This window comes from Pelophylax lessonae, assembly GCF_965119305.1.
Source record: "Pelophylax lessonae genome assembly, chromosome: 13".
NCBI lineage: Eukaryota > Metazoa > Chordata > Amphibia > Anura > Ranidae > Pelophylax > Pelophylax lessonae.
Genome location: NC_138780.1, coordinates 40,177,825 through 40,203,419, shown reverse-complemented (window position 1 = coordinate 40,203,419; position 25,595 = coordinate 40,177,825). Strand labels below are relative to the sequence as shown.

At 44.2% G+C, this 25,595-nt stretch overlaps 1 protein-coding gene across 1 annotated transcript in view; it reads right to left on the bottom strand.

The window, feature by feature from the left end:
- The window catches only part of LOC309543320 (receptor-interacting serine/threonine-protein kinase 2-like), a 41,821-nt gene extending 16,496 nt beyond the window's left edge, over window positions 1-25,325 (bottom strand). Inside the window, exons 1-3 of the mRNA XM_082242778.1 lie at window positions 25,248-25,325; window positions 14,202-14,529; window positions 8,529-8,668 (exon numbers count right to left, since the gene is read on the bottom strand). Of these exons, the coding sequence (XP_082098904.1) occupies window positions 8,529-8,668; window positions 14,202-14,529; window positions 25,248-25,285 (506 nt within the window). The 5' untranslated portion in view covers window positions 25,286-25,325. The remainder of the gene's footprint in view (window positions 1-8,528; window positions 8,669-14,201; window positions 14,530-25,247) is intronic.
- Between the last annotated feature and the right edge of the window lie 270 nt (window positions 25,326-25,595).

The window sequence follows — 25,595 nt, the reverse complement described above, 5'->3', positions numbered from 1 at the left end:
ATTTTCATGGTAGTGTGTTGTAACGTTACACCACATCAGCTGTTGTGGCGGTTACATTAAAGGTTACATTAAAACAGCTCGGATGCAACATGAGTCATCTCCGCTCCTACCCCTGTCACTTCCCTGATCTTGGCTACTAAATGTAAAAGCAGCGGCGGCTCTATGAAAATCTAAATCACGGAGCCGAGATCTCAGTGATTTAGATTTCATACACCCGCCTCCACTTTTACATTTAGTCGCCGAGATCAGGGAAGTGACAGGGGTAGGAGCGGAGATGACTCATGTTGCAGCCGAGCTGTTTTAATGTAACCGCCGCAACAGCTGATGCGGTGTAACGTTACAACACACTACCGTGACAATTCCATACCCTCTGAGCATGCGCAATGCTAAGCTCCTCCACTGTTCAATGACGTATCCGGAGCTGTGAGCATGCGCACTGCTACGCTGCTCAGCTGTTCCATTATGTTTCTGACAGGAAGTGACGTGGGTATGGAATTTTCACGGGGTATGGTTTTCTAACGTTACACCGGCACCTGCCAATGATAGCCGCACTTCTGAATGATCCCTTAAATACCATCTCAGAGCCCCCTAGAGTCCTTAGTTCCATGCACCACACAGAGAACACCTCCCACCTACCCTTTCTCCCTTCTTTCGTCCTTCTTTCATCCCACTGACATAGATGACAATCATTCCTTCTCAGATTGACACCTGCGACACAGGGACATTTTCTTCACTACTACAGTGCCATTTTTCCTCTTGGCAATGCCAGTGATCCTTCCAGTGACACCACTGATGCAGGGACATTTTTCCTTCAAGTGACACCCCTGATGCTGAGACCCTATTCTTTCAGTGACATCTCAGACACAGGGACATTTTTCCTTCCAGTGATACCACTGATGTAGGGACATTCTCCCTTTCACTGGCACCATGGTCGTTGAGACCCTTTTTCCTTCCAGTGACACCATCATTGCAGGGACATTTTTCCTTCACGTGACACCAACATTGTTAAGACCCTTTTTCCTTCCAGAGATACTGTCCTTCCAGTGACAGCACTGACACAGGGGCATTTTTCCCTTTCCTTTTGTTAGCTTTATATTTGCGCACCGATTTTAAACTTTTCAGATCATAGCAGTGTACCACAACTACTGGTACTATTTCACACATTCCAAAAACATGAATTACATTATATTAATTTAATTGCATGCACCTCTATTAGCCCCATTCCCTCCTCCGCCCAGGAAGGGGGGGGGGGGCAGTTTGCTATCTTCGCCCTGGGCACTGAATGACCTTGTCCCAGCACTGGCTGGAAATACACAGAAATAATTGTAGCTGTGCGAGAAAGGTCATGCACTCCTACTATCCCCTTTGACATAACACATATTTTACCTACCAGCAATCCGCATTTAGGAATCCATTCCTTCTTTTTTCCCTTTCCCCATCAAAATCACAGTCTTGTGTAAGTAATATTTCATTATATTTAAATGTATAATAGATAGGAACCCAATATGATGACATTTTGGATGCAAATTATTAATGACATGAATACACTTTATGAATATATTTGGTGTTATCATTAACATTATTTTTTTTTTCTTTGTAGTAAATTGACACTGTGAGCCCTCTTCGCCCAATATCCCTGGGGAAGCCATTAAGGCGAAACGCGTTGGGTTGCCTTGACCTCTGATACACACATCGGGCACACGGTGGCCGTGTGTCTCAGAGAAAGGTCGGGCTTGTGTTGTTTGAGGAAGAGATAATTTTTACTCATGTATGTTCGATTGTATAATTATGTATGACATATGAGCGTATCATATGTTGGACTGTATTTTTACTTTTTGATATTAATAAAATTAATGTTTTTTACATTTTTGTTGATGTGTCATACTGAGTGGGGCTGTCTAGCACCGGAATAGCCCCGTTTTCTCTCACACCTCTTTACATATCCCTATTGGGGTGATGGTGCAGGATCTGATTGATGGACTCATTTAATTCCTTTAACATAACGCAGAGCATTTTGGGCCCTGAATTCTAAGGAGCGTGTTCTCAGCCCTGCCCGCTTTATTTCTGATGCATTACAAAGAACATGGCCCTCCCCTTCCTCCTTTCCATAGCCCCTCCTTGTGCACTGGCAGAGATAATAGGGAGTTATCAGCTAACAAGACTTGTGGCAAAACCAACAAGTAGTTTTTTCACTCACGCACAGATATAACAAATCACTTTCAATAGTATATTTAGCAGACCAAAAGAAAGCAAATAAAAGAAGTTCATAGGTGGGGCTTATATGCACTTTAAAAGGGAACTAAGCACTACAATGTGTAAAGTATACCAGTCAAAATAGAACAGAATGTCTCAACCTTTTCAACACAGAGGAACCCTTAAAATAACTTTCAAGTCTAAGAGAACCCCTACTAAAAATGATGATAGCTACAGCTCATGATACATTAGTGTGATAGTCAGTGGGAAGAATGCTCCTTACACTTGTGGTCATTGGGAAGAATTTCCCCCTTACAGAGAGCTAAAGAGATCAATGGTGTCAGTGGGAACTTATCTACTGGGCATTGCGAAAGTATTCGGCCCCCTTGAACTTTTCGACCTTTTGCCACATTTCAGGCTTCAAACATAAAGATATAAAACTGTAATTTTTTTTTTTTTTGAAGAATCAACAACAAGTGGGACACAATCATGAAGTGGAACAAAATTTATTGGATATTTCAAACTTTTTTAACAAATAAAAAACTAAAAAATTGGGCGTGCAAAATTATTCAGCCCCTTTACTTTCAGTGCAGCAAACTCTCTCCAGAAGTTCAGTGAGGATCTCTGAATGATCCAATGTTGACCTAAATGACTAATGATGATAAATATAATCCACCTGTGTGTAATCAAGTCTCCGTATAAATGCACCTGCACTGTGATAGTCTCAGAGGTCCGTTTAAAGCGCAGAGAGCATCATGAAGAACAAGGAACACACCAGGCAGGTCCGAGATACTGTTGTGGAGAAGTTTAAAGCCGGATTTGGATACAAAAAGATTTCCCAAGCTTTAAACATCCCAAGGAGCACTGTGCAAGCGATAATATTGAAATGGAAGGAGTATCAGACCACTGCAAATCTACGAAGACCTGGCCGTCCCTCTAAACTTTCAGCTCATACAAGGAGAAGACTGATCATAGATGCAGCCTAGAGGCCCATGATCACTCTGGATGAACTGCAGAGATCTACAGCTGAGGTGGGAGACTCTGTCCATAGGACAACAATCAGTCGTATACTGCACAAATCTGGCCTTTATGGAAGAGTGGCAAGAAGAAAGCCATTTCTTAAAGATATCCATAAAAAGTGTCGTTTAAAGTTTGCCACAAGCCACCTGGGAGACACCAAACATGTGGAAGAAGGTGCTCTGGTCAGATGAAACCAAAATCAAACTTTTTGGCAACAATGCAAAACGTTATGTTTGGCGTAAAAGCAACACAGCTCATCACCCTGAACACACCATCCCCACTGTCAAACATGGTGGTGGCAGCATCATGGTTTGGGCCTGCTTTTCTTCAGCAGGGACAGGGAAGATGGTTAAAATTGATGGGAAGATGGATGGAGCCAAATACAGGACCATTCTGGAAGAAAACCTGATGTAGTCTGCAAAAGACCTGAGACTGGGACGGAGATTTGTCTTCCAACAAGACAATGATCCAAAACATAAAGCAAAATCTACAATGGAATGGTTCACAAATAAACATATCCAGGTGTTAGAATGGCCAAGTCAAAGTCCAGACCTGAATCCAATCAAGAATCTGTGGAAAGAACTGAAAACTGCTGTTCACAAACGCTCTCCATCCAACCTCACTGAGCTCGAGCTGTTTTGCAAGGAGGAATGGGCAAAAATTTCAGTCTCTCGATGTGCAAAACTGATAGAGACATACCCCAAGCGACTTACAGCTGTAATCGCAGTAAAAGGTGGCGCTACAAAGTATTAACTTAAGGGGGCTGAATAATTTTGCATGCCCAATTTTTTAGTGTTTTATTTGTTAAAAAAGTTTGAAATATCCAATATATTTCGTTCCACTTCATGATTGTGTCCCACTTGTTGTTGATTCTTCAAAAAAAAATTACAATTTTATATCTTTATGTTTGAAGCCTGAAATGTGGGAAAAGGTCGAAAAGTTCAAGGGGGCCGAATACTTTCGCAATGCACTGTAAAAGGCAAACATTGGTCATTGCTCCTAAGTACTGCTGGAAAATGTCAAAGTTTCTATATTAGAGCTTCCTGGGTTAACCAGAGCAACCAGGTACCTGCATATTTATCTCCTTGGTCAGTTTAGTGATAATTTATATGACCCAAGAGCATACCTCCCAACTTTCTGATACGGGAATGAGATACACCTATAAGCAAAAGTTTGTATTCATAGGACACACTCCCTGCCCCACCCCTTACAAGTAAAACGAATATGCTAAAAATTATTAGATCAATCCACAAATGTTTTTTTTTTGCCATTACTATTGCTTTCGTTTGGCTTTTAAAATATACTAATGCAACAATTTAGAAATTGCATGAAAAGTTTAACACTGTAAAACACTTTTTGATAAATAACTAGTGCATTTTTAATACAGGTATAAAGATCAGACAACATTTGGGAGTTATGCAAGAGTCACGCTTTCTCTATGATACTGTCTGCAGCTTGTGGGTTTAGATTGCTTTTCCACACAGTGGGACATGTGTGTCTCCTAAGTGCCAACTTTCTCTCTCTCTCTCTCTCTCTATATATATATATATATACAGTATATCTGATGGTATAGTTCCTCTTTGATGCTATTTTACCTGCTATGCACTGCAATAGTGACCTATGGTCTATCGTTGGATTGTGTATCTTATCTTTGTACACAACTTTGTATTGTCTTTACCATTTGTCTGAATTGAAAAAAAAGATGAAACTTAAAACAAGTGTTTTAGCCCCTGTTCACACTAAGGCGACCTGTGAGACAGGTCGCCGTAGGTCGCCTTCCATAGGGAAGCTGCGGACCCGTTCTAATAGGAGCGACACAAGTCGCTCCGACTTAGAAAAAGGGTCCGGAGCTTCTTTGGGGCGACCAGGAGGCGACCGCCATAGACTTCAATGTTATGAAGTCTGTGGCGGCCGCTCCGAGGTCGCGGCGCGCTGCTCGCACCGCGACCTCGGAGGTCGCGGTGCGAAGTAGCGTCGCATGTATGTGAACGGGGGCTTAAGAAATCTTATTTTATGTATATTTTGTAACTATTGTGACAATGTTGTGCCCAGCCACTGGGGTAAAAAAGAGGTCATGACCCAGGAATCTCACCCTGACAGGTTAAGGGGCTCCAGGGGGTTTGCTTAATCCAGAAGAAACAGGTTTCACTTTCCTCACTAGTTTTGGGACATGGAGATTTCTTAGATTTGGGAGTATGAAATCTCCAGTCTAGGATCCGGGTGTTGTGAACAATCGACACACTGATTGCACAGGTGTGTGCAGGGCTTTTTGTAGAGACTGGAACGTGGTTCTAGGCTCCACCCTGGCAGACAGAGGAGGTCTCTATCCAGGAGTACAGATGAGAGCCAGAGCAGCCAGGGGCTGCCCAATGTATGCACCAAACATTTGAGAGAGGTACTAAGTGGTACAAGGTCACCATCTGTGGGACCAGACTAAAGGCCAGGAAGCTTAATGTTGTTTGGGGTCCCCCAGGGTTCTGTCTTGGGACCAATCCTGTTTAACTTATTCATAAATGATCTAGAGGAGGGGATATCTAGTACAATCTCAGTATTTGTGGATGATACTAAACTAAGCATGCCAATATCTTCTATGCAGGATGTGGAAACCTTACAAGTGGACCTGAACAAAATAACGGGGTGGGCAACTACATGGCAGATGAGGTTTAATGTTGAAAAATGTAAAGTAATGCACTTGGGCGTCAGAAACCAGAAAGCAAGCTACTCACTAGGGGGGGGAACCTCTGGGTGAGTCTAGGATGGAAAAGGACCTGGGGGTACTGGTAGACAACAGGCTTGGCAGTGGCATGCAATGCCAAGCCGCTGAAAGCAAAGCCAACAGAATACTGGGATGTATAAAAAAGGGGATTCACTCCAGAAATAAAGAGATTATTCTCCTACTCTACAAGACTCTGGTCCGGCCACATCTGGAGTATGCTGTCCAGTTCTGGGCACCGGTCCTCAGGAAGGATGTGCTGGAACTGGAGAGAGTCCAGAGAAGGGCAACAAAAATAATTAGGGGAATGGAGGACATCAGCTATGAGGAAAGACTACAAGCACTGAACTTATTCTCTCTGGAGAAGAGACGATTGAGGGGGGATATGATATCAATGTACAAATACTGTACTGGCAACCCTAGCATATGGAAAAACCTATTCAGAGAAAGGAAATACAATAAGACACGTGGCCACTCATTAAAACTTGAGGAAAAAAGGTTTAACCTTAAAATACGTAGGGGGTTCTTCACTGTCAGAGCAGTAAGGATGTGGAATTCTCTTCCACAAGCAGTCGTATCAGCAGGGAGCATTGATAGTTTCAAAAAACTATTACATGGGCACGTTAAAGATCACAACATAGGGTCTCCGGCTTCCTGCCTATTCAAAAACATCCTCTTTTTCCGCAGGGGCAGCAGGGCCGGGTGTTTGATCTGTGGGCAGACAGAGGTCTTAAAACATTTTCCCAGCTGTATGACTCTAGTTCTGGCCTCCCTCTGCCCTTCTCAGATATCTGTCGGACGTATGATTTACCTAGGGGCCATTATCTATATGTGCAACAATGTGTCAGCTTCATTCATTCCTTAGGTACCCTGGCCACAGCCCGCTTTCAGTCATCCATTATAGACTCTTGGGTGAAGCGGGGAGCCCACAAAATTTCACACATTTACCCCTCATTATGTCTGGAACTATACGACCATGTAGCCTCACAGGTTGCTACACGATGGGATACAATTCTCTCCTCACAATCAGCCCACAACCGAATTCTAAAAGGGTACAACGACACATGCCTCTTTGTGCATAATGAATTCTGGAGGGAGCAACAACTTAAAATCATACATGGGGCGTATATACCATGCCTCCGGTGGTCCCCGGACCCGACCAAGTCTCTCTGTCCTCTCTGTAACCAACATTTGCCATCCCTTCTTCACAAATTCTGGCTATGCCCAACGGTTTCTCTTTTCTGGGACAGGGTCTTGGTCCTTATCAATTGCACTCTGGACCTATCTCTGCCAAAGGACGTATACCTACTTCTCTTTGGAGACATTCAGGGCACTCTTCCCCTCCTGCCCAAGCCTCAGAGAAAACTCCTGCAGCACCACAAACCCTGGCTCCTGAGTTGTTTGATGATAGCCAGAAGGAGCATTTTAAAGCATTGGACATCTAAGGACCCTCCCTCTATCACTGAAGTCAGGGGGGAACTACAAGTGCTTCTACGGAGAGACTTGATGGACTTGCACCAACTAAGGATTCTCTATCACTCTCGATTCCACCGAAAATGGTCTGCCTATCTCCTGGCTACTGGCTCCTCCGCTTCACCCTCCTCACTGACTCTGCCTCCCCTTAGCGTTCCTATGAGCTCTGGAGCGTCGGGCTCCGACATATAGACACCCGATACGTACTTTGATAAGGGTCATAATGTTTAATCTTTGCAAATTGCATTCTGGGTCTCAAAGCTGTGTCCTCTACATCTTTGGATGTCGTACCCTGACACATCCGCAAATGTGATATGGTATCGCTCTGCAACAGCTCTTTCTCCCTCTCCCCCCCCACCCTGTTTACTCTTTCCTCTCCACTACCTTCCCCCTCCCTTATACTTCATCCCCTCTCCCTTACCTCCACCCTCCCCCCCCTCGCTCTCTCTCTCTCTCCCTCTTTCTCTCTCTTCTCCTCTTCCTTCTTCCCCCCCCCCCCCCTCCCTCACACTACTCTATATTTTTTTTTTTTTTTTTGGATGTTTTACTCTATGCTCTCTTATTCCCCCAAGTGGGATCAGTATACGGTGCAAAATGTGAAATGAAGTGTCGATGCCAACCTATTGCATTCATTCTCGGGGTCAGAGTCTCTTTGATTGGATCTGACTGTTTGTTGTACATCCCTGTTTTAACTGTTTCTGATGTATTGTTTATCGACCTTCAATAAAAATAAAAAAAAAAAAAAAAAAAAAAAAAGATCACAACATACAGGGTATACAATGTATGGTTAACACCAACCACACACACACATCATAGGTTGAACTAGATGGACTGATGTCTTTTTTCGACCTCACAAACTATGTAACTATGTTTGTTCTTTGGATGGAAGATAAATGCTGAAAACCCCTGTGAGGGAAACTTGTTTGATCTCTGGAACTTTGTTGAACTTTTAATAAAAATGGGCAAGAAAAGCCCTTAAAAAGAAGAATTAAATGAGTGTCTATGTCCTTAATGCCAACTACCACTTGAAGCTAGTTCACTTCTCACACTAGATATGTAAATGGCACAGTCACTATTATGTATGCAGATTCAAAATACTATCATAAATCCATGGCCATTTTTTTCTTACCTGTAAACATCATGTGATTTTGAAGGCTGATAGTTAATGTTATTTAAAGCTTCGGGTGGCATGTAGGACAATGTCCCTACAAACGATGGCACTGCAGAAGTAGTAGCCCCTACAATCTTAGACAATCCAAAATCTGTGATCTGTTAAAGATGAATTATAATTTAATTTATGTGAGCTGTCAAATACAGGCAGCAAAGAGAAATTCCAGATGGTTTAACCACTTTAACACTAGCCACTGTGCTGCTACTCCGGCACAGTGGCTCGTTATCGTCTAGTGACGTAGACCTACGTCGCTAGACTCCTCCCCCTGTAGGCGGCGCTCGCGCGCCGCCGGAGGCGCGCTCCCGCTGTTTTCATTCATCGTCGGGGAATCCAGTTTGGAGATCCGCCCGCCTGTGTAAACAGAGCGGGCGGATATCCTAAGTGACAGGGAGTGACAGATCGGAGTGTTCAGCATAGCTGAACATCCGATCTGTCCCTGGCTCACTCAGTCACCTCCCCCTCCACACGTTAGTAAGCACCAGGCAGAAAACAAATTGGCCAAAAATTTAAAAAAAAATTGGTTTTTACATCTTTTTTGGGGGGAATTTCATATAAAAAATGTAAAAAATATTGTTATTTTTTCAAAATAAACGCTCTTTTTTTGTTTATAGCGCAAAAAGTAAAAATCGCACAGGTGATCAAACACCACCAAAAGAAAGCTCTGTTTGTGGGAAAAAAAGGACATAAATTTCGTTTGGGTACGGCGTCGCATGACCGCGCAATTGTCAGTTAAAGTCGCACAGCGCCGAATCGCAAAAAGTGGCCCAGACGTAAGACAGCAAAATGCTCTAGTGGTAAAGTGGTTAATATTCAAACATGGTGGTGGTGTTGGTGGGAGATACTGTACATTTTCACTGGCACGTGACTTTCTCAAGGGCTCAGGGCTCAAGAGCCCTTCAGAAAGTCACATGTCAGTGACGCAACGTGTCGGGAGGAGCCAGGTGACATCACTTCCGGTCACGGCCAAGACCGGAAGTTTGGATTCGATAGCGTTTTGTCTTAGAGTGACCCCACAGTCCTAGCTGCTGTATTTACAGCAGCTATTTTAACTGTACGTTTCTATGTTTTCTTCAATAAATTTGTTGTTAATACTACACCATGAGGATTATTATTCTTATTTCATGTGTGAGCCAATTGACTACCATAAACTACTGAGTGACATACACCCCATAGAGACCAGTGGTGGAGTTTGTTTTCCCTTGAACTGAGCACTGGCCTGCATGATTGTTTAAAATTTCACCTGTATTTCGAAGCAATATCTTAGCACCTCACTAAGAACTTTATTATTGTGCTATTTACACCTTGCATTGGACTTTTTGCAATACCACTCCTTATGGACACTTTATATTGATACTCGCAGTTATCTATTTGCACTTTATTTCATGTTGTAAAAATGTATCGATGTATATGTTATATGCTTAATATAACAGTATTTTTGCTTCACATAGGAATCTCCTTATAGATTTAGCGTCGCTCCATTTGTATTACTATAAATCCAACTGGCTGTGTTCCCGTATCTAGCAGAAAACCTTCCAGAAAGAGAAGAGGCTGCCATGGCAGCAAAGGGAGGATTAATTTTATGTTAATAATCTTGGTTTCAGAATGAGATGCTGAGAGGCAGGTGTCTCATTGCTTTTGGCCATATAGTGCAGGGGTCGGCAGCCCGTTGATCTCAATCTACCCGTCAATTGCGGGGTGGATGGCGAGTAGACCCCCGCCAGTCTTTCCTTCCAGCCTTCTCCTCCACGATCATCCTTCCTCACAGCACAGCAGAAAGCGGGATCCAGCACAGCTAAGAACTGAAGGCAGGAGTGGGAGCTGGCCAAATTAACTTTTCAAGTTAACCGGCAGATGATTGGTTGCTAGACTGTTCTAACAACCAATCACCAGCTTGTTAATATGGAAAGTTACGTTCAGCATTTCTGACTGCGGGCAAGGCCAGTGCCAGCATAAGTCTGCATAGGCAGCCTCCTTAGGGTGCCAGAATGGGGTGGTAAAATCCAAATCACCAATAACTTTCAGATGAGGCATGAGCTGAGACCCCTGATATGTCACCAAAGCTCCCCAACAGGGCTCCTAAAAGAATTGTAATAAAAAATAAATTGTAAAAATTTAATAAAAAATAAAATGTTAAAAATAAAAACTAGTGACACCATCCACTTCCCTACTCAGACACCATCTACTGTCCTACTTACAAACACCATCCACTGCCCTACTGACTCCATCCACTTTTAAGGTAGGCTAAGTTTACATTTTTACAGTTTGTTTTATTATATTTTTCAAAGTTTTACTTACTATTTAGTTAGGCCTTGCTAGATAATGTCTTTTTAAAAAAAAAAGGGCACCAAAAACCAGTGATCTTTGTTCACTTTATGTTGTTCAGGTAGATCTCCACCTCTCAAAGGATGCCTACCCCTGATTAAGTGTGATATATAGGCGCAATTCAAAAAATTAGAATATCGTCAAAAAGTAAATTTATTTCAGTAACTCAATTCAAAAAGTGAAACTCATACATTACAGTATATATTTATTTATTACGCACAGAGTGATATATTTCAAGCATTTCTTTCTTTTAATTCTGACGATGATGGCTTACAGCTAGTGAAAACCCAAGATTCAGGATCTCAGAAAATTAGACTATTACATAAGACCGAATAAAAAGAAAAGGATTTTTAATACAGAAATGATGGCTTACTGAAAAGTATGTACAGTATAGTATGCACTTAATACTTGGTCGCGGCTCCTTTTGCATGAATTACTGCATCAATGTTGCGTGGCATGTGGGCAATCAGTGGCATGGAGGCTGAGGTGTTATGGAAGCCCAGGTTGCCTTGATAGCGGCCTTCAGCTCGTCTGTATTGTTGGGTCTGGTGTCTCTCATTTTCCTCTTTACAATACCCCACAGATTTTTTATGGGATTTAGGTCAGGCGAATTTGCTGGCTAATCAAGCACAGTGATACCATGATCATTAAACCAGGTATTGGTACTTTTGGCAGTGTGGGCAGGTGCCAAATCCTACTGGAAAATGAAATCAGCATCTTCATAAAGCTGGTCAGCAGGGGTAAGCATGAAGTGCTCTAGACATTTCTTGGTAGACGGCTGTGCTGACTTTGGACTTGATAAAACACAGTGGGCCAACACCAGCAGATAGCATGGCTCCCCAAAGCATCATTGACTGTGGAAACTTCACATTGGACCTCATGCAGCTTGGATCCTATGCCTCTCCACTCTTCCTCCAGATTCTGGACCTTGATTTCCAAATGAAATGCAAAATTTACTTTTATCCGAAAAGAGGAATTTAGACCAGTGAGAAACATCTCCCCCAAATTCTTGAATGGCCTTTGCTTCACAATCCTCTCAAGGCTGTGGTTATCCCTGTTGCTTGTGCCCCTTTTCTACCACACTTTTTCCTTCCACACAACTTTCCATTAATATGCTTGGATACAGCACTCTGTGAACAGCCAGCTTCCTTAGCAATGACCTTTTGTGACTTACCCTCCTTGTGGAGGACGTCAATAATTGTCTTCTGGACAACTGTCAAGTCCGCAGTCTTCCCCATGATTGTGTAACCTACTGAACCACACTGGGAGACTATTTAAAAGTTTAGGAAACCTTTACAGGTGTTTTAATTTTGATTAGCTGATTATAATGTGGCACCATGGGGTTTATTTACTAAAGATGGAGAGTAAAAACTCACTTCTTCATACAAACCAATCAGCTTCTAACCTTAGCTGGTTCAATTAGGCTTTGGCAATAAAACCTAGAAGCTGATTGGTTTCTATGCAGAAGTGAGCCTGATTTTGCACTCTCCACCTATAGTAAATAAACCCACACGAGTCTACAATATTGAACTTTTTCACAATATTCAAATTTTCTGACATACTGAATTTGGGGCTTTCACTAGCTGTAAGCCATAATCATCAAAATTAAAGACAGAAATGCTTGAAATATATCACTCTGTGAGTAATGAATCTATATAATATAGGAGTTTCACTTTTTGAATTGAATTAGTGAAATAAATATATTTTTTGAGATGCACCTGTATTTAGTATAGAATGTGAACCCATAGCCAAATTAGAACAGCATTGAAGCAAGCCTATACTATTCATTTAGGACATAGCAATAGATACGATAGACTGTCCCTCTTCTGCTGATACGTACATTTCCTTTGCTCAAGCACCAAAGCTCTGTGAAATTCTCAGTACTGCTGGCTATGGGGTAGCATGCAATTCACTCTCCTTGTTTCCACAAATCAGCATTGAGACCAAGGGGAACAATCACATTGGAGATCCCTTGAATCTTAACTTCTGACTCAGAGGCTTAACTAGAACCTTCAGAGTCCCGGTGCAAGAAACCATGAAGGGCCCCATTCCCTTCAAGCCTGGGACTCTTCCCACTGATCCTGGGGCCCTTTACTCTCGTTGCAGGGCCCTGTATTATGGTCCCGCAGCGGGACCCTTTCACAAGTTCTGCAGTGGGCCCTCTTCCTGCCATTGTATTATTTTTTCATCATTTTATTTTATTTTTTTACAGTGTCACTGACTATGACTCTGTCCATTCAGAAAAGGAAGGGGCTGGTAAATTACATATTTACCAACCCCTTCCTGGTTCTCTATTGTGACACATCCCCTTCAGCAGCCAGCAGGAGAGGGAAGGGAGCACAGTGGGGAAGGGGGGCGAACCAAGGGAGCACACATGGGCCCAGAGACAGCAGAACACAAGTGAACTGGATAGGAGGAGTGGCGGGGGCAGCATACAGAGAAACCAATCTCCTCCATTTTCCTCCTGCAGCTACAGGAGGAAAAAGGAGGACAGTGATTTCTCTACATGCTGCCCCACCGCCCCTCCTATCCAGGTGTACAGAGGAGCCGCACAGGCCCCCCAGAGCATGGGGCCTGGTTGCAATTGCAACCCCTGTAGTTACGCCCCTGTTCTGACTCATGGCATACCTGTAACTTTTATGTTGATTTTAGAAGGGGTGGTGGAGCATAGCAGTGTAGGGGAAAGGCTATCCACTGAATTTGTTGGCCTACCCATAATAGGAATATACAGGTATGCTTTAAACCTGCACACAATCCATATTACCCCAGCCCACCCTCAGGAGCATAAAACCACATGTCTCTGATGCTGCTGTATACACTACCTGGAATGGTTAGAACCAACGCACTGTTACTCTCCTTGAACTCTTGGTGGCCCACTAGAATCCAACACATAAAAAATGTGAGTTCTGTTAGTCCCTATGGCTAAAGTGAGCCCCGGAGGAAAGGAACATTGCACTTGCTCTGGACAAGTGGGTGGTGTAAACATTACACAGTAAACAACAGAGATATGCAACTGTGTGCATTCGTAGACAGGGGAGTTTGGAGAAACAATGCAGATTGCATATTTACAAAAGTTTTGCCTTTATAGTATAAATTAAACCTATATTTTGGATAGAATGTTCAAATGGTTAGGCCTTCATATTGCTGCCATTGGGAAGATTGTCCTGTGTATCACTACTGAGACAGAAAGTGAGGGAGAATCCAAAAGTTTAGGGCTGTCACCAGGACAAGAGATGAAAAATTAAACTTTCAATGGGGACACCTTCCCATTACTCAGGCTGTATCATTCAGGTGTCACAGGTCACTTACCTGAACATCTAAATGTTTATTTAAAAGGACATTACAGGGTTTTAGATCCCGATGGATTATTGGTGGATCCAGACTGTGAAGGTAATTCATTCCAAGGACCACTTGATGAAGAATCTGGAACCTCAAAGCCCATGGGACATCTGGGATATTGTCAAAGAGAGTGCGTAGAGAACCATGTGGCATATACTCCATGACCAGTCCATGCTCTACAAGACTGCCTTCCACCTTTTCGTATACTCCAAGGAGACGGAGAACATAGGGGTTGCTCGCTTTCTGCATCACATCTCGTTCCTTCATTAGATCCTTCATCAGCTTTTTCAGGTTGGAACTGAAACGAAGAAGCCTGTTACTGATGCAATATGACTCTCTAAATAAAAGGAAACATGCCTGGATAACTAGAAGCCAATATCTCGATCTAGTACTGGAGGCAAAATAAACAGTGCTAGCTTCAAAACCAAGCCCAGCTCTGCTACATTGTTAATATGAACTTTCCCTGCAAGGAACCATCATGGCTTCCGGACATTAGGCAGTGGCAGTTTCTAACATGGGATAAGTGCCTTAGCTGTGCCATGTAGCAGCGGTTCAGACACAGGTTCCCTTTAAAGCTTATTATTTATTGTAGAATGACAGGGAATAAAGGAGGAGTGGAGGAAAGTAGTTTTGAAGGTTTTGGTGTAAAAAAAAATATAGTTTAGCACTGTTAGTATAGTATTATTCTATAGTGTATATTAAAGAGAAACTCCAGCCTTACCATCCGCTCAGTGTCCACCACCAGCAAAGCTAGGATCAGTCATCATATTGGGGGACTTCAATTATCCCAACATTGACTGGGGAGAGGGGACTACACACTCACATAAGGCCCGTCTATTCACGGAAACCTTACAGGATAATTACATGTCACAGCTGGTGGATTCTCCTACTAGAGAAAACGCAATCCTGGATCTATTGATCACTAATGACCCAGACCTAATCTCGGAGGTAGAAGTCCAGGACTACCTGGGCTCTAGCGATCACAGGATGATCACATTTAGTGTAAATAACAATATAGCAAGGCAAGTGGGGAACATAAGAACACTTAACTTCAGAAGGGCAAACTTTCCAAAATTGTACTCATTGATGGAAAGGGTTAACTGGGTCCAAACCTTGGGATCACTGACCACAGAGGAGAAATGGGAATGCTTTAGGAACATATTAAGCAAATGCATCTTGCAGTGCATTCCTACGGGAAATAAATTTAGAAGAGACAAAGCCAAACCTGGCTGGCTAAACCGTAGCGTTAAAAAACTTATTAGGGGAAAAAAATTGGCCTTCAGGAAATATAAATCAGAGGGCACAGTATTGGCTTTCGACCAATACAAGGAGGCAAATAAGAAGTGTAAACACGAAATCAAGATGGCTAAAATAGACTTTGAGAGACAAATAGCGGAGGATAGTAAAAAAAACCCAAAGAAATTCTTTAAATATATCAACAGCAAAAAAACTAGGGCAGAGCATATAGCACACATAATTAACGATGATGGGGGGATGGTTACAGAGGACACTGAAAAAGCAACCGTGCTGAATGCTTTTTTCTCGTCAGTATTTACACAAGAAAAGGAGGGGTACACTAACCATGACTGTATGGTTAGTAGTAATACACAGGACTTGCCACTATGGCTAACAGAGGGTGAAATCAGGGAAAGGCTGGATAAACTTAACACAAACAAATCACCAGGCCCAGATGGCGTACACCCGAGAGTACTCAAGGAACTCAGTAAGGTTATATGCAGACCACTGTTCCTGATCTTTGCTGACAGTATTAGGACAGGAGATGTACCAGGGGAGTGGAGGAAAGCAAACGTGATTCCGATATTCAAAAAGCGTCAGATGCATATACCGGGAAATTACAGGCCTGTCAGTCTGACATCAGTAGTATGTAAACTTCTGGAGGGGATGATAAGGGACTATATCGTAGAGTTTGCTAAAGACAATAGCATCATCAGCAGTAACCAGCACGGGTTTACAAATGGGCGTTCTTGTCAAACCAATCTCTTAACATTCTACGAGGAGGTGAGCTGTGAGCTAGATAGGGGCAGACCAGTGGATGTTGTGTACCTAGATTTCGCTAAGGCGTTTGATGCAGTTCCCCATAAGCGCTTAATTTATAAAATAAGGTCTGCAGGTATCGACAGCAGGGTTTGCTCTTGGATACGGAACTGGCTAAAAGAGCGTGTCCAAAGGGTGGTAATAAACAGCGCATACTCAGACTGGTCTGAGGTAGTAAGCGGGGTCCCCCAAGGCTCAGTCCTGGGACCAACCTTGTTCAATTTATTCATAAACAGCATTGAGGTCGGGATCAGTAGTTCGATATCAGTTATTGCAGATGACACAAAATTGGGCAGGGCAATAACTGCACAGCATGAAGCAGATATCCTACAGGATGACCTGGACAAAATAACGGAGTGGGCAACGACTTGGCAAATGAGGTTTAATGTGGAGAAGTGTAAGGTTTTGCACTTGGGGACTAGAAACATAAAAGCACAATACACATTAGGAGGGGAACCCTTGGGGGAATCAAAAATGGAGAAAGATCTGGGAGTCTTGGTTGATGATAGACTAGGCAACAGCATGCAATGTCAAGCGGCAGCTGCCAAGGCTAGCAGAATATTAGCATGCATAAAGAAAGGGATGTATTCCAGAGATAAGTCTATAATCCTTCCACTTTATAAAACTCTGGTCCGACCACATCTGGAGTATTCTGTCCAGTTCTGGTCGCCAGTCCTCAGGAGGGATGTGTTGGAGCTGGAGAGAGTCCAGAGTAGGGCAACTAAACTGATTAGGGGATTGGAGGACCCCTATTATGAAGAGCGTCTGCAATCGCTTGATTTATTCTCCCTGGAGAAGAGACGCCTGAGGGGGGACATGATAGCAATTTTTAAATATCTCAATGGGGATCTCAGCTTAGAAAAAAAGCTGTTCAGTCGAAGGGATTGCATGAGGACTCGGGGGCATACAATGCGATTAGAGGAGAAGCGTTTTAACCTCAGGCAGCGTGGGGGGTTCTTTACTGTTAGGGCTACAAGATTGTGGAATTCTCTACCACAAGAGGTGGTTTCTGCAGGTAGTATGGTGGCTTTCAAAAGACTATTAGACATACATCTCAAGGATCAGAACATTTAGGGGTATGTGAGATGATTACAGCCACACACACCTACACAGGTTGAACTGGATGGACTGTTGTCTTTATTCAACCTCACCTACTATGTAACTATGTAACCCCTCTCTACCACTGGCATCCGATTACTCAACCAATAAAAATAAAGCCCAAGACCTTCTGCTCTCTATCACTCTTGTCACCTCCTCCCATGCTATCTCTAGCGTCCTTGTCACCTCCTCCCATGCTCATCTCTAGCGTCCTTGTCACATCCCCCAGTGCTCATCTGTCGCACCCTCATCACCTCCTTCCATGCTCATCTCCAGGACTTTTCCATTCTCCTGGAACTCCCTACCCCAATTTTTATATCTCCTACTCTGTCCCCTTTCAGCCAATCCTTGAAAAACCTATCTCTTCAGGCAAGCCTATTCAACTTCTAGGTACCAACCAAATTTTACCTTCTCAAACAACTCATTCCTGCACAGTTACTACTTTTTATATCACTTGCCCCTCTGTTTAGATTGTAAGCTCTCACAAGCAGGAACTCTTCTAAGGCTGGACATGCACATATAGAGATTTCTCCATCCACGCTATATAATGCAGATGTAGGCATATCCCACTGCGGCTACTGTATTTTGACAGCTGGCCCCACCATCTGATTGGATACAGCCTTTGTCCGGCTGATCATTTTCCAACTAGCTCTATTTATTTTTTAGTTGAAGCATGTCGGGAGACAAAGCAACTCACTGATTGACTTTCCATGTGATTTGCTTTGTTTGTTGCCAGCTTGAAAGTCTTGTATTGATTTGTGTTGTACTCTCTGCCTTTATTTTTTAAAGTGCCGCAGAAACTGTTGGCTCTATATAAATCCTGTGTAATAATTGATGTAGCACCCTCCTAGGTAGGTAGGTGCTATGAAAATGCATTGATTGCTCCTTCTGCTTATCAGGGGAGCCTGATCTATTAGGGTGCCTGTTACCTGTTTCCAGGTGTGATTCACTGGGTCTGAGGGAGTGTCCCTACTGCATCCAATGATGGAGCCTGTTCGACAGTGGAGGAAACCCAGCTAGTGACACATTAGCTTTTGTGGGAGTCCCAGTTGGAGGGCATTCCTGCAATGCATCCTGGGATTGCTCATAAAAGCAGAGGGGACATGTGACAGGGGGTTTGGTGGGAAGCAGAGTCCCAGGAGGAGGCTGGCGGCTGTCTCTCCTCCTGCTGGTTGTGGGGAAGGTGGTCTTAGGCGGTCGGCCTAGTGAGCCAGGTGTGGAGCTGACCTGCAGAGGATGCAGTGGAGCTGACAGTGCAGTTGCTAGCAGAGTCTCTTGGGAAAAACAGTGTCTGTGAGTACCAGGAGATTTGCCAAAGGGTCTGCCCAGGAAGGGGGGCCACTCCAGTGAAGTTAGGGGATCAAGGAGCTAGCTCCACACAGAAAAGGGGGTGCCGTGTAGAGCCCTGAAGAATAGGGACAAGGGGGGTGCCTAGTTGGGCCCTGAAGAGCGATTCGCAGATCTGCATAAGTTCATTAAATTCTTCTTCACTGCTAGTGATGAGGTGAAGCAGCGGCCTTGCCGCACTCGCCTATGGCTAGACGTCCCAGCAAATTGTGCATAGTTCATTTAAGTTGGAGTATCCCGCTCATTCCTTCTCCTATCCAGGTTCTCGATAAAACAACAAAAACCATAATCCCTAGACTGTTTCTTGACTGAGCCAAGCACTTTGAATATGCTAAACTGTCGTGTTGTTGCTATGGGTAACCCAGGGGAACCTGTAACCAGCAGCCCCCAAGGGAGTAGTGCTACATTGACATAAAAGTATCACATACAATCCTCAAATGTTTTGTCAGCTAAAACTGTTATACAGTATATACTGTATGTATTACACAAGCAACTGTGTATTTAACCGCTTGCCGACCGCCGCACGACTTTTTACGTCGGCAGTCAGCCCCTCACAGGCAAAGCGACGTAGGGCTATGTCGCTAGCCTGTGAGGGCCTAGGGAGCGAGCGCGCCCCGCCGGAGGCGCGCTCCCGTTCGCTCACCCGATGTCCGCCGGTCACTCGCGATCGTCCGTTACAGCAGGAGAAAGGCAGGCGGCTAATGTAAACACAGCCGCCTGTCATTCTCCCCTGTGTATGAATAGTGATCATACGGTTCTACTATGTAGCACCGTTGATCACTGTTCCTACACCTTAAGCCACAGCCAATCACAGTTAGAAGCACGCCCCTAGGGACACACACCACCCCTCCCTCTCAAAAAAAGTTAACCCCTTCACTGCCAGTGTCATTTTACAGTAACAGTGCATATGTATAGCACTGATTACTGTAGTAATGTCACTGGTAACCCCAAAAGTGTCAAAAATGTCAGTCAAGGGTCCGATCTGTCTGCCGCAATGTCGCAGTCCCGCAAAAAAAATTGCAGATCGCCGCCATTACGCGTTAAAAAAAAACAAAAAAAATGACAAAAATCTTTCCCTTTGTTAGTAAACGCAATAACTTTTGCGCAAACCAATCAAAATACGCTTTTTGCGATTTTTTTTACCAAACATATGTAGCATAAAACAAATTGGCGTAAAATGTTAAAAAATTTTGATTTTTACATTTTTTTGGGGGGGAATTTCATATAAAAAATGTGAAAAATATTGTTATTTTTGCAAAATTGACGCTCTTTTTTTGTTTATAGCGCAAAAAGTAAAAATCGCACAGGTGATCAAATACCACCAAAAGAAAGCTCTGTTTGTGGGAAAAAAAGGACGTCCAATTCGTTTAGGGAGAGCGTCGCATGACCGCGCAATTGTCTGTTAAAGTCACGCAGTGCCGAAATAGGCCCTGGTCAGGAAGGGGGTAAAATCTTCCAGGGCTTAAGTGGTTAAGTATGTGACTTTCTAAGAGTTTTCTTGACGGCACTCCTCTTACATGGAGTATTTCCTTTTTTTGTCGCGGTCTGGCACAGTTAACTTCCCGTCCAGCTGCTCTTATCACATAAGGGTTGCAGCATCGCTGTTACTATATACTTCCACCCTCTGCATTGCCATCTTAAGAGCATTAAAGGGCCCCGGGCAATGCAGTGCACTGGGGCCCTGCCTACACAATCACCCACAAGAATAAAAATGCAAATTATCGATAAGGCTATGTATCACAATTCCCAGCCGTTTTGCTGGATGTGGGTCCCCCTGGGTTACCGCTAACAACAACAACACATTTAGGCATGTTCTCCAAGTGTGAGCACTGAGACAATGACCAGTCCAGTATCTTTGGGTTTTTGATTTATTTAGGAACTTGGATGGGAGAAGGGATGAGTGGGATACTCCTTTAACTCAACTATGCACAATTTGGCGGAGACACTTGAGAAGTGCCGTTTGACGCTGGCTGAATGCCCGCCAACACCGACTTGACGCTGGTTATTGCTGACCGGATGTCGGTTAACGCTGAACTATTCTTGTAACTGGGCTTCAACTAAAGAAGTCCTCTCTTAGCTGCCTTAGGTACTCCTTTCTGAGGTAGCTACTTGTATACACTGCGGCACTGCTGAACACTTCTGGGCCCACACTGGCACCCCCTTTCACTCCCTTATCTTCAGGGCTTAACACTTGGCACCCCGTTTCTATGCCACAACTACCGGTTAGCTGGATCCCTTTGACCTTCTGGAGTGACCCCCTTTCTTAAGCAGACCCCTGGGCAGATTTCGAGTACTTCAAGTTTTTCCTGGAAACTTCTGCCCAGCAGCTCCACTCGGTCAGCAACACTCTGGATCCCTCTCTGCAGCCCAGCTAAACCTCCGGTCCTTCAAGCCGACTGCCCAGGACACCTTCACTCGCTCTGACAGCCGTCAACCTCCTCCTGGGTCTCTGCTTCCCACCAAAGACACTCTGTCACATGCTCCCGCCAGGTTTATACTCAATCCCAGGGAGCATTGCAGCAAACTCCGCCCACTGAGATAGCTATAAACCCTGGTGCGCTATTGGCCAGGTTTCCTCCACTGTCCAACAAGAGCCCTCATTGGATACAGTGGGGAGACTCCCCAGACTCAACAGACCACACCTGGAAACAAATGACCGCCTAACTAAATGATACGGCCCCCCTGATGAGCAGACAAGGCCACACATATACTTTTCCTAGCACCTACCTAGGAGGGTGCTACAGCTATATTTATTGGTACAGCAGTGCAAGCCTAGTGACAGCTTCCAAGTTCGGCGGCTGGGTCCGGTGAACGCACACACGGACGGGAGTCCGACTCGACTGTCCTGTGTGTGCCTGTTCCCGTGGAGGCGGACAGGCATTCCTGCAGTTATGGGCTCACCTCCATGGCCCAAGTGGCCTGACAGCAGCGCAGGGCCGACAAGCGCTTACCACCTGCTAAGTTCGGTGGTGGGATGCACACAGGACTAATGCTTGGCTGGGGCTGGGTCGCTGGGCAGGTAGGTGTAAGGTTCTGGCACTCTCAGTGCCTCCTATCACATTTATTCCGGGTGATTTCCATCTACCTAGACAGAAGAAACACATATAGGTGTGTTTCCCTTTAAGGCTGAAGCTGTCATCACCCAGCGCCGGACTAGATGGCTATTTAGGGCGTCGGTTCTCACTCACATGTGTTCGTTCAAACACCAGTACCTGGATACTAATCTTGCTTGAAGCTTCCATGCTTGCAAGCTCTCCTCGCTGACGAACCTCGCTGCGCTGATCCCTGCATCCTGCTACTGGATCATCCGCATCTCCGGAGCGATCCTTCGGCTATCGCTATTAGTGCTAAGTACCCCACAGGGGAAATCTCTATAGACTTGTACTAGGCTTACACTATTTAGCTCTGCATAGCAAGGACTGTCTTTTACATCTGCATAACTAGATTGCTAGCTCTTGAGGCTACTGCTACTATTTCCTGCACTGGGTTGATCTCTCCTGTATGCACCTGCTACTCTGTCATCTGTTATCATACATGATCGCTAACCCTTCCTGCATCCATCTGCACTGTCTCACCTCAAGTGTCTGTCACCTACCACTTCCACTCAAACCTATCCCTAAGACCTTTATCATTGTCTTACCACATGTATATAAAGTCACACTAGGAACCAGCTTAATTACTGTGTGTATTTACTGGCTGAAATAAGACCTTCCATACATGATGAGTCATTGAGGTTGGGATTGGTATCTCAGCATATCTCCTACATGACTACTGACATGGAACTACTTCTGCAGCTGAAAATCCACACCTTATAAGAAATGCAAGGAGCGTTACAGTAGGGCCCCCAGGCAACTGCCCAGTGTGCCAATTCGGTAAGATGGCCCTGACCCCCTGAATTTAATAGGCTGGGGTTTTCCTAAATTCCTGTGGCAATTTCCACCCAACAAAAGCCACACTGTGATCTATTGCACAACAGTGTCTGAGCGCTGTGACCCCTCTCCATTTATTTATTTGTGATACCATGCAGCAAGTATATACAGCATAGGCATGCGCAAGGGGTGTGCCAGGTGTGCTAATCACTATGTGCAGTGCGGATTCCCCCCCACCCCACCTGCAGTGCAGTGCTGCCGGCTTCCCTCCTCTCCTCTCCCCCCCTGGCTGCTGCAGAGTATGTTTCAGGATGGAAAGCAGGGGGAGGGACTAGACAATATGTCATTTACCAGCCCCATCCTTTTCTAATTGAACACAGTGAACGCACTCACTCACTGTGTTCATTCAATTCATAACTAAAGCATATTAAATTGTGTTTACTATGCGTCAATTTGTGAATGAACAGGAAGCCGCTCAGCACAGTGCACTTCCTATTCATTCACTGTCCGGTGCAGCTGAGGCTGCAGAGAAAGGCGTGTGTGTTTGAGCTTTGGGGGTGCACACCCTAATGCAATAGGCTGCGCACACCTATGATATACAGGTAGCTGACAAATCTCCACACAATAGTTCAAGCAACACATCAACTGTATAATTGGTGGGATGATAATGCCGGCTTAACCACTTGAGCTCCAGAAGATTCCCCCCCCCCCCTTCAAGACCAGGCCATTTTTGCTATACGGCACTGCGCTACTTTAACTGGCGATTGCGTGGTCATGCAACACTGTACCCAAAACAAATGATATCATTTTTTTCACACACACAGAGCTTTTTTGGTGGTATTTGATCACCGCTGGGTTTTTTTTTTTTTTTTGCGATATAAATGAAACAATCCAATAAAAACATTAAAAAAAAAAATCCCATTACAGAGGTTGTAAACCCCACTCTGTAAGATGTACCTATAGGTAAGCCTATAATAAGGCTTACCTACAGGTACTGTAAATATTTCCTAAACATGTACCGTGTGGGAGATATATACTTTTCTTGCAGCCGATGACGTCATCAGTGCATGCGCTCTGAAGGAACAGCCAGCCGTGCCGTTCCCTCAGAGCTCTGTGCTGTGAACGGCGGCTCCCGCGCGCATGTTATCGCGCCTCCGGCCAATCAGATGGCCGGAGGACGCGAACCAGAAAGTAGGATGGCCGAAAATGTCGGCTGTGTTACTGCTGAGCTGCGGCACTGCGGGGGCTTCGTTCTAAGGTAAGTATTTCATAATGAGCTAGTATGCGATGCAATAGGCAGTGACAGGTACAGAGGGATCGGGGGTCTAAAAGACCCCAGACCCCTCCACTGCACTTCAAAGTATTCAAAATGCCGAAATTGGCATTTTTGAATACCGAAATTTTTTTATATTCGGCACTGTTAGCAGCCAAGTAAAGTGGAAGTGGCGTCACTGCTTCCGGGTTAACACATTGGAGACCCAATCAAAGCCAAATCCAGCTTTGTTCGGGACTCCAACCAGCCGGTGGACGTGCTGGTTGCTCGGGTCTCCCGGTTGGACAGGAGACCGGGACAGAGCCGTGGAAGGCAGCGGGAGAAGGAAGACGTCCCATTCCGCTTGCTGAGATAACGGTTGAGCAGCTCCAGAGCCGAATCGGCTGTTATCTTTTGAAAGCCGACCACCGGCTCTAAAGAACGGTATCGGGGTGATGCTTGCAACTGCATATCATCCCGGTACAACCATTTCTCCGAGCCGACATACAGGTACGCCGATTCGCGGGAAGTGGTTAATATTATTATTATGAATCACTTGCCGACTGCCCACAGTACATTTACTGTGGGTGGACAGCATGGGCAAGCTGGATCCCGTACATGTACTGTAAATGATCCAGCCTGTTCCTAGGAAGACAGCGGATTGCGGATCCTGGTGCTACTACTACTCCTACTACTGAGAATAATAATACTAATTTATATTAACATATTAATATGATTATTATTGTGATTAATATTATTATCCATGATTTATATGGAGCCAACAGTTTGTGCAGCACTTTGAAAAATTAAAGACATTACAAGAGAATTCGGAGGACCTTGTTCGTGAGAGCTTACAATCTAAAAGGAGGGGCAAGTGATACTAACGGTAATAAATGTGGGGATGAGTTAAACTTCAGACAAAACTTTTTTTTTCGTTTAGGATATAGTAGAGAGGGATTACAACCCCTGTCAGGTTTTTATCTCGGTCTGCGCCCCCATTAATAAGATTCCCTCTCTCTATCTGTCCTGTTTACCAGTATCTTCAAAAGTGAAATAAAAGGAAAAACCCAAATTTTGGGCTGTCATCAGTAATAGAGGGGAAAGCTTTCAATGGGGACACTAGTTCTGGTGACAACCAGGGGTGCCCTCACTTTTCCTCTCGATTCCTGTTTTGGCTATGGGAAAGGAAGTAAAGGAAATCTACCCCAGTGGGACATAGATAGTTATAAACCTTCCTCACTCTATCCAAAATGAAAAAAAAAAAAAAAAGTTTTGCCTTTAGTTCTGCTTTAATGGAGAAAGTATAAATGCAGTTGTTGTAGGCGGAGGTGGGATAGGCGTTTTCAGGGTTCACCATGAAAAACAGTGTTCCAGAAGTATCTTGTTAGTACATACCTATGGCCATCTTGCACCACTTTGAGCGCTACGTCCATTTTCAGCGTTTGGCTCCATCCTTTATAGACGTTCCCAAATCCTCCAACACAATAACTGTTACAATGTTACAGGCGTGGAGGGATTTACTGGTTGCTCAGGAGGTGGAGATCAGAGCCTATAGAGGAAGTCACAGTGTGGACACTGCAGGCAGGGAATTACTGCTCTTGCTTCACAGATGTCTATTGCCTAATTTAAAGTATTTTATTACATTCTAAAGGTGATGACTTTGCTTTAGTGTTTTTTTTTTTTTCCCAAAAAAGCTCACAGAGCTACCCTTTTATTTACTATACAGTGCAATTAAATATATTA